This window comes from Glycine max, chromosome 13 (genome assembly GCF_000004515.6).
Source record: "Glycine max cultivar Williams 82 chromosome 13, Glycine_max_v4.0, whole genome shotgun sequence".
Lineage (NCBI taxonomy): Eukaryota > Viridiplantae > Streptophyta > Magnoliopsida > Fabales > Fabaceae > Glycine > Glycine max.
In genome coordinates this window covers 20,065,124-20,075,386 of record NC_038249.2, presented here as the reverse complement: position 1 = coordinate 20,075,386, position 10,263 = coordinate 20,065,124, and the positions used below count along the sequence as shown (strand labels likewise).

The window sequence follows — 10,263 nt, the reverse complement described above, 5'->3', positions numbered from 1 at the left end:
TTTCAGACTTTAGTTTTGAAATCAGAAAAATATACGGAGAACAGAAAGTTTATTAAATTAAAGGCCATTTCTGTGATTGTAACAATCGATCTCCTGATTCTCCTCATTAAGGCCAAAGTGCGTGAGATACCAATGTCTTAGACACCCAAGGCATGGTGTTGACACCATATAGCGAAGAGAAAGTGAACATTAAAGTTTTCCTTCAGAGGATAATGGTTTCAAATTAAATTAAACATCTACTTTACTCTACCTATCTGTGAAGAAATTACATTAAACAATATGATGGTTAGAAATAGTTTTGAATTTATCTGTTGTTAGGTGAAAAAAAAAGTGCTTTATTTCCCTAAAAAGAAAAAACCAAATGGTGAAATAGAATCCTATCATTTCCTTGGTTGGATTTGACAACCTTTTTATTTTATTTTTTTATCGATAAATATTAATTTATTAATTTTATTATAAATGTTATTTGGAGGGATTCCAACTCGTGATGTTTTTTCCTTCCTTTTTCATTTGTTGTTCCCTAATCACTGGGTCCCTAAATGTAAAATAATTTTTCTTATACTTATTTTTGAATTTCACAATTTCATTAACAAATTAACTATAATTAATATAATAAAAATTATCATTTAATAATTTCAATTAAAAATAATTTTAATTTTTTACGAAATTTAAGAACATGAGATGACTGTGGATCTTAAGCATTGGCCTTGACACATGCACGCCCTTAATCTTGTGGTTAAGACTTTCCTTGTGAGTTTTTTTTTTCTTTATTCTAGCTAAGAGGTTTGGAAGAAATGTCATATAATGCCCGCGCGAAAGCCAGAAATCCTTTTGGTGTTTATTTAGTCAATAAATTTGATGTTTAGAGAAGTTGATATAATTATATATATAAAAAAGAGGTTGATATAATGGTATTTTAATACGTCAAGTATACAGTTGTGTTACTAGAGATCTATTTTTAATAAAACAAATGGGCCAAACAAATTTGGCACCCAAGAGAGCCTGTAGTTCAATACAAAGAGAATCCGTACTCCGTTGCATGATATTCGATCTGCATACTTTAAAAATAGTACAGTTTGGACCACAAAAAAAATTCAATTGGAAAAAAGAAGAAGCTCAATTGGCAATTCAATTTACACCCGCATTCCCTTCTGATCTAAGAACACGTAAATAATACACATATCCTGTTGCAATTCATGTTTAAACCGTGCATCTTAAGTCTTAACAATAAGCTAGCTTAGCTTATATATATAACGATAAAACATGAATAAAAAGCATTTTGAAAGTTGAGAACTGGGTTGCCAAAATTTTACAGTTCAACATGTTGAAACCAACTTTTACTGTTGAACAGGTCTAAACCAACATTTCTCTTAGATTAAAATACATTGTGATATGATAAGCGTGTAATATTGTTATGATATATCTATAATGCATTTAGGTATATCATTTTAGTAAATTGTATTTTTTTTTTATCTTTCTAGTCTATATTTTTTATGTAGAAAGGATAAATTTCAACTTTGGGATAAAATGAAGACTAGCTAACTGGGAACAAGTACGTGGAGAAAGGAAATAAGAAATAAAATATCAATCGCACCTTCTTATGGAGAATACAACACTCATGGAACACACACACACACATATATATATATATATATATATATAATCAAGAGTTCTGGAATAAGAAGACACTATAATATAATAATATTAACGGACAGGGTGGGAAGAGTTACCACCAATTAGATAAAGTGACATCATGAAAATTTGAATCCACGTTCATTAGAAATGTGAGACTTTATATGATATCTTTAACCATTTATTGCTAACTCGCATTGAACCTTTTTTTATTTATCATAATTAAGTACACCTTCTTGGTACATAGTATATATCATCACAATAACCGTGGCTTCTTATCACGGTCATGTTATAGTGTCTTAATTTAAAGACCTAAAGTTGCAGAGATTAGTGCAGTTGTGTGTAACATGTCTACCAGACAATCCCTTACAACAACTCTTATTAATAATTGTATATATTAACATTAACCTGCATATACATGGAACCTAGTTATCATTAATGTAGGTTTGTTCAAGTACGAAGGGAAACATCCCATTTGACTGACTGGATATTGTTTAGTTTTGCACAAGAATTAATGTTTACTTAGCTTCGGAATCTTAAGACCAAGTAACTGATACGGCAACAGGACGTAGTTTCTTGGTTCATTCTGTGTCTGCGATTTGCAGACAAGCCTCTCCGAAATGATAGCCGATGACAAGATTATGATCCCTCAATCATGTTTTACCATTAAATTATTCAAGCCTTGGGGATTTTGTGTATAACAAATACTTGTGTAGGAAGACGGTTCGAATTTAATTTGTCTGCTACGCAACAATCTTATAAAAATTATACAATAACTTTTTTATAATACTATTTTTTTCCTATCATATTTCATCTTATCACACTTTTTTCTATGCTACACAAATTTTAGTATAAAGAAATTATATAAGCATAATGTCTCATTTTATAATTCCATCTCCCATGTGCTTGGTCCAGTCAACAATTTGTAAAATCACTGAACCAGGGTGGGAGGGAAGGAGAGAGAAAGAAAGATGGAAGAGTAAGTTTGGTCCTAATTAATAATGGCATCGTGCCAAAGCCAGAGTACAGAGCTAGATAGAACTACCTGTTTCTCCATTCTGGCACTGACAATAGGTGATGAAATTGAAGGCAGTCATCAATACAGATTCAATAGAGTCAGGTCTGTAAATGTTAGAGAGATGGATTCAAAAGGGTGTACGAAATTCACCGCATATCGACATTTAGGAATTATGTATGTACAAGCTACCCTGCCGTTTTATTTATTTGATTCTTTTCAAAGAGAGAGGATGTACGGTAAAAGGTAAATCGGAAAACAAAAAAACTATTAAAATTAAAGAAAAAGAGTTATACACTAATGTATAAAAAATTTTATATCGTTATTTAATTATAATTTATGATATGATAAATTTATTGACTTTTAAAATAATTATTTTAAAATAATTTAAATGATAATTTATAATTGAATGATAATATAAAATAATAATAGTAATACATAAAAATTGAACTTTTAAAATTATTATAAAATATATAGACATGTTTAATAAAAGATAAGGATGTACCGCATTATCTCTCATTTTTTATCTCTCTTACTATCACATTATATATTACATATGATATTTTTTTCTTTTTTTTCTCTTTCACTAGGTGTAAAATAGCATTTAGGTGTCTAACTATATTTATTTTTAATTTTTAAGATTAGTGATGTACCTTACAAGTCATAAGCTTTATGTATATTCAACAAATACATTAATCTCTCTCGTTCATATTGAACTCGGAGTTTGGGAGACTTGTGTACCCTAAGTCATAAGCTTGGTGTATACTCAACAAACTATAAACTCGATAGTTAGTTGAACAAATATCCTGTATTCAGGCAGGTGTCCCATATTCAAATATGTCTAGACATGATCTACATGATGAAAGCACACAACAATAAGGAATAGTTAAAAGAAGGTAACTTTCTTCTCACTTGATAACCCTAGAAGAAATGTATGCTTTTACTCATCCTCAAAAATATGAGTAGTATGACCTTAATTGACTTGATCGGCAAATTTCCTTTTGTTATACCCCCCATCACACATAGAAGAAGGAGATCAAAGATCATACCAGAATTAGGCGAAAGTGAAGATCGAGCTATTTGGCTAGTGAACTTAGTAACAACAAGTGATACATGAACACTCATAATTTTAAACACGTTATCAATATTTTTTTTTTGTATCTTTCTCTTTCTATTACTATATATCACCTATTAGACTTATATTATTTTTTTTGAACTAGGTGTTGAATAACATCATGGGTATTTATCTATATTTTTTCGTTTTTAATCAGAAAGTATAAATACGCACTTCACCCTTTAAATTACACCTCACACCTTAAAATATTATTTTTGGGTTGAGGGGTATATATTCGCTCATTGGCAAGTAATTGCGTGCTTTGTATTGGGTTCTGATGATAATAATGCACATTATGTAAATTCAATTAAATCCAAGGTAAAATATGGATTATTGGTAGGTCTGCCATTATTGATTGAATACACCCAAATTGAGTAGCCTTTGTACTTATTATTATATGTACATACATGGACAGACATATATACATTGCTTCTATACAACTTGATTATTCTACATATAGACTAGAAAAATTATCAATGAACACCTATTATGCTAGTAGATATCTGGTGAGAAAGAAATAAAAGAAAAAAAATTATAGATTTAATAAGTAATATGATTGGACATGTGAAAAAAAATAATAAATATTTTTTAAATGTATAAAAAATATGAATGTTCATGTATGATTATTTGATTAGACTATTCACCAAAAATTCTACATATATATAGACTCGTAATTCATGCGAGGTGTATGTATATGAGCAGAATGCTTCAATATTAGTTAAGTATTCTAAGCCGCCGATTTCGCTAAAACGGGTTCATTGTCCAATCCACTATGGACAGATAGTGCCAGAGTGGAACATAGGTATAGTACGCCCTTGATTTAAGACAAAAATGTAAAAATAGTCTCCAATCATGTTCATTGTTTAGTCGAGTCAAGGTGGTTTATCTTGCCCATTTTGTAATTCCAAAATGGGAACATTGATGGAACACTGCATGATTTGAGTTTAAACTCGTTGTTGACAAGGGCTCACAACAGTGCTAGTTAAAATTTTCTGATTATATGCTTAAATTGAACGTCCATTCATTTTCGAAGACAGAAACAAAGTTAAAATACAAATAAACCTGATTAATCTTCTCGGTGGGTTTCATACGGGGTACCCCATAACATTATTTTTTGGCCATCGACCGACAAAGGATCCAAACTCTGCCATTAATGAAGGCGACAACCTCTTTGATTCTCCATTGATCTTGCAGATACATGTCCCTCTATCTCACTCAATACTCTCACTCTTTCACTCAATATACTACTATTTGTATCTGCAGGAACAGTGAACCTTTGAGACTCTTATATTACATAAAGATCCTCTCACCCCCACTTCGCATCATATATCCTTTGCTCTATATTGCTTTCTTGTCCACACTTTTTACTCCATATTACACTTTGAAGTTTGAACCACTACCACTACCTTTGTACACCATCTTCTCTTCACCTAAGCCATGAATTTCCATAACCCCAATTATTCTCTTCACCTACGCCAACCAGATGATGAGAACCATCTCAACCTAGATCTTCTTCTTGAGCCATCTTCTTCTTCATCATCTTCACCTTCACCTATTAGTCCCGTTGAGCCACGGATATTCTCATGCAACTATTGCCAGAGAAAGTTCTATAGCTCTCAAGCACTAGGGGGTCATCAAAATGCTCACAAGCTTGAAAGGACACTGGCCAAGAAGAGCAGGGAACTGAGTTCAAACATGCAATCTTATGGATCACCGGAGCAAAGATCAAACTTTGGTGCTTCACACCATCTTGGTCGTGCTCTTGGGGTTGTGGATAACCAAGGACAAAGTTATGCGAGGCTTGGTGGAAGAAAAGAGTTCAGTTATGGTTCCAAGGAAGGGGTAGGGGTGGCTTCTTCCTGGTCAAGGGGTTATACTTCTGAACATGTTCAGGAGGATATGGGCCAACTGGACTTGTCGTTGAGGCTTTGAAATTTCAATATTGAAAAACCGGTGATCTATGGCATCTTTTGCTTCTATGAGTGATGAATATAATATGAACCATTATGAGTTAATTTCTGATTATGAATTTAGCAAACAATGCCCCAGTGAGAGGGGCTAGCGCTAGCTAGATAGGGGTGTGTTGGGGAATCAATCATGTAACAAATTGAAGTGACACTTTTTAGAAGATCAGAACGAGCCAGTGCCAATTTTTTTCTTTAGGAGGTAAAGGGGAAGCTTTATTTCAGGTTACATAGGTTACTATATTTGTGACTGTGGCTATCTTTATGGTTTACTTTGTACGTTTTTCGTACTGTAAGAAGTAAAAATGGCAGTATATCTATCATTGAAATCTGAGACATTTTTAAGAGAGAAATAAGTTTGATCAAATGAAATGGAGGAATACAACAAGAAATATTCATTGGCCGCAGCAGACGGTAGTGTAATTAACTAACTGATCTTTATCAGAAACCAGGCTAGGATTTGCCATAGACTTAAAATTCCATGCAATTTTTAGGGATTTCCATGCCACGATGCTTCTTAATATGCATATGACATGAAAGAGTAGCAGATGTACAATTAAAAGCTTGAACCTGTAATGGTATAATTATGAAATCATGTTGCAGTATCGCAGACTGCATATATAGATAGCCTCGGTTTCTTTGTGATTTTATGCTGCTAGTGTCATTTAGCACAACCTTACATGCAGTCTGTATACAGTTTCTGAAAATATTTCACATGGTATTGTTGGTGAGAAATTAAAGTTTCCTATGTGCATTAAATAAGTTCCTTAAAAGTTGTATGTGCATTTAATTTTGACACAAAGTAATGTCTTCTTCAGAAAGTCGTTTATAGTTCCCGACATGCAATTCTTTCTTGATTCTTAAAAACGAAAATGTATCATTTTCCTTAGCTTTGCCACCAATCTACACCCCCAAGCAACCCCAACAAGAGCTTAATAAAGAAAAAGGAAAAAAATGAATAATAAGCTTCTTAGCATGGTTTCTTCCGATGTTGAAAGGGCTAGCTTGAAATGATGATGAGCTTATTAAAATCCCCAATTGCTTCAGAACAAGAAATTCTAGTTGAGATAAGATATATATACTTATATATAGAACTAGAAATAAGAGTCATCGCTTCATTATTATTTTTATTTTTATAAATCACAAATATTCTTTACCCAAGGCGGTATTGTTTGAGTCGAGTTTAACCATTATGTGAGACAAATCTCTTGATGAGTAGTTATCACAACCACATTATATTGAGGACTAGAATGTGAGATTGCTGGTCAAGTTAGAATAGTTACGCGACAGTTAATCTAGCTAGGAGTAACTTCTTTTTACTAATGTTCTAAAAAATAACTGTTATATGTGGTCCTTCACCAGACAATTCGTCCAGACTATGCCCATCTCTTTCAACGGCTTCTTATGTTGGACATAAACGAATAAATGGTCTTTATTTTGGGAGTTAGAGTGGAATATAATTTAATACTATGATAAATAGTGTTATTGTCATGGAGTTGAAAATTCGTACAAACAATTAGGAAGTGAATTAATTATCTGCATCTTTTTAATAGGCAATATCTTTGTTGATGTCAAATTCATTGTTAACTAGATCAAGAAGCAAGACCATTCGAATTTTGGTACACATAAAGTTGTAGACTTCGTGCTTCAACAAGTGTGACAAGTTTCAATCGCGTGCAATGGATGTGCTTTCCATTACATCACGTTGGAGTGCAGGATGTAAATTATTGGATTGCTTTCAGTTAATTACTTGTGGATGTGCTGATGCCGTACATTGTTCTCGTTGAAAGAAAATACATCTCTCTCTCTTTTTTTTTTTTTTTACCAAATTACATTTTTTTAAGAGTAAATAGTGCGTGGAGTCAGACATACAACAAAGTTAACATATACTATTTCATACACGTATAGAACATTTTAATGTAAAGGTTTTTAACCTATTATTCACTTATAAATAGTAACATGTGATAATATTATTGAATTTTATAATAATTATTTTAAAAATTATATTTAAAGTAATTTTTAATTAGTTGACAGTATCAAAACCAAATTCATTGAATCCCCATGAAAAATGAGATTTCGTGAATTCTCTCAACAAATTTAGAATGGAAGAAAAAAATCAATTTGACGAAAAATTGGAATTTCCATCCTATATATGTAAACCTAGCAGTTATGTGATTTTAAATTTAAATGTCGTATGATATTTCACTCATTTAGACCAAACACATAATAAAAATAATAAAGCGTGTTCATGTAGCCTTTGCTTAAGTGAAGCTAAATGACTTTGGAGACTACTTGAGTTCATTTTGTACTATTTACCACATATACAATATTTCAAGTGAAGGAATGATTTAGAACAGAATTTCATGGATGAGTTAGGGTTAGGGTAATGGGTTGCATCATTTTAAAAATGTATGAATTTCAAACAAACTTAGTAAATTTTTAACAGTACTTAACCTAATCATAGTAAAATATAAAAAATACTTAGTATTTAACGATGCTTAATTAATTTTCAATTTCATTTTTCTTTCTTTCTAAATCTAACAACAAAGACAATATATCTATTACTCACTTCGTCTGATAATATAAGTGTTGTATCAAAAAATAAATCTTAATATAAGTTTTATTTTAAATTTAAAATATAATATTATTTTTTTTCATTTTTAATCCGAATTTTTTACATATATATATATATATATATATATATATATATATATATATATATATATATATATATATATATAAATTTTTAGAATTTTGTTGTTGTGATGTATCTTTCCAATAAGGAAGATTGATTCCTTTGAAAATGAACCATTAGAGTAAGGGAAGTGATTATATAGAGATTAAAAAAGGAAAATAATATTAAAGTTAATATCTTTGAAATTATTACTCTCTTTAAATTTATTTATGAGTTTTTCTTAATTTATGTAAAAAAAAGTATTAGAGCAACACAGGTTTATGAGTTTGTCTTTCAATTTTTTATATTTTACTTTTCCCCTCTAATTTTTGTGTTTTTTTTTATTTATATGCATTCTTTTAAAAATTTAATCCAATCATCCAATTTCTCAATTTCGATTGTGGTCGAGATGGATCAGGTTGGATTAACACCTACTACAAATTGAACAAACATGAATAGAATTGATAATTTTTTATTGCTCCATGTTCAAATTTTTCTATAATTATATCGATTGGACCTAATTCGTATTAACCTTTGTTTTGATAGGTATTTAACAAATTGTGATATGTCTTTTAAATTTTAATCACTTAAATATGATCTAGTATTCTATATTTAATATTTTTTTACCTCTCAAATAACAGCACATTCTAACTTAAATAACTTCTTATGTGCTTGTATGATCTTTGTGCAAGTTGTCACTCTAGATTGATAATTTATTTTTTATTTTTTTTATCATTTATTAATAAAAAAATATGTTATACATTTAAAATATCTTCATTGATATAAATTTTGTTCTAATAAAAGTTAAATTGTATAGGGGCATAATAATAGATATTTTTTTATCAACCACTTCATATTGCTTTTATTGCCCTAGATGTTAAAATATTTTAATAGTAATCGTGTATATTTTTTTTGATCGGCAATCATGCATTATATATACTATTGTTATGATTATTATTACAGTGCAACATATCTACGGAAAACATTATTTTCAATTAGATAAATGTTACATCAATGTACAGTAATTAAACCTCAAATTATTCGTATATAAAAGTATATGACATTTTGTATTTAAAATTTGTCGTATATCTGTAAAAAAAAATGTCGTATACACATTTTTGATAAAAGTGATTGCAAGTACACACATGGGAGTAGTTCCGTAATTATTTATAACTAATTGTAAGATTGCTTGGAGTATTAATTAATCTAATGGACTATGATAATTTCACAATTTTAACACTAACTTTATAATTTTTTTCCTTCAGGTTTCACCTAATTTTTGTAATAAAAAAAAAAAGTACTAGTTGACATTCTCAGGTTAGCGAAGGTGTTTCGGACTTTCGGTGTTTGACAGACATTCTGAACGATTATTAGATTCAATAGTATTCATTTAATGTCATTTATTCATACTCTCTCTTACAAGAGTTTTGAATATTACACTGTTCGTCCACTCTTATATTAAAATATATATAATTTATTCTATTTATTTTAACATCGTTAAAAATATTTTTTTTAAAAGATGCTAAAGTTACTTAAAATATATATTTAAAAAATTTAAATGTATGAAGTTATCCTTTGCTCACTTGATAAAGATTTTTTAATATATAATTAAATTTAAAATAAAAATAATTTATTGAAACATATTGCTTGCATATGAAACAAACGAGATACAAAAAAATGGTGCAAAAAATATATGATTAGAAATAAAAAAAATTAAGACTATGTTTGAAAAAATAACTTATAATTTAGCCAAAAGTTAAAAAAGATAGTTACATATTAGCTGAGAAAAAAAAATTCTTATTAAAAGTTAAATGTTATTAAGATAATTAGCTTATTAAGTTAAAAGTATTTGATAAAATTAATT

At 29.7% G+C, this 10,263-nt stretch overlaps 1 protein-coding gene across 1 annotated transcript; it reads left to right on the top strand.

Annotated features, from left to right (window-relative positions):
* The first annotated feature begins 4,804 nt into the window (after positions 1-4,804).
* LOC100778014 (zinc finger protein 2) lies at positions 4,805-6,054 on the top strand. Its single transcript, XM_003543699.5, has one exon. The coding sequence runs from the start codon at positions 5,199-5,201 to the stop codon at positions 5,691-5,693; it is 495 nt and encodes a 164-aa protein (XP_003543747.1). The 5' UTR covers positions 4,805-5,198; the 3' UTR covers positions 5,694-6,054.
* The last annotated feature ends 4,209 nt before the right edge of the window (positions 6,055-10,263 follow it).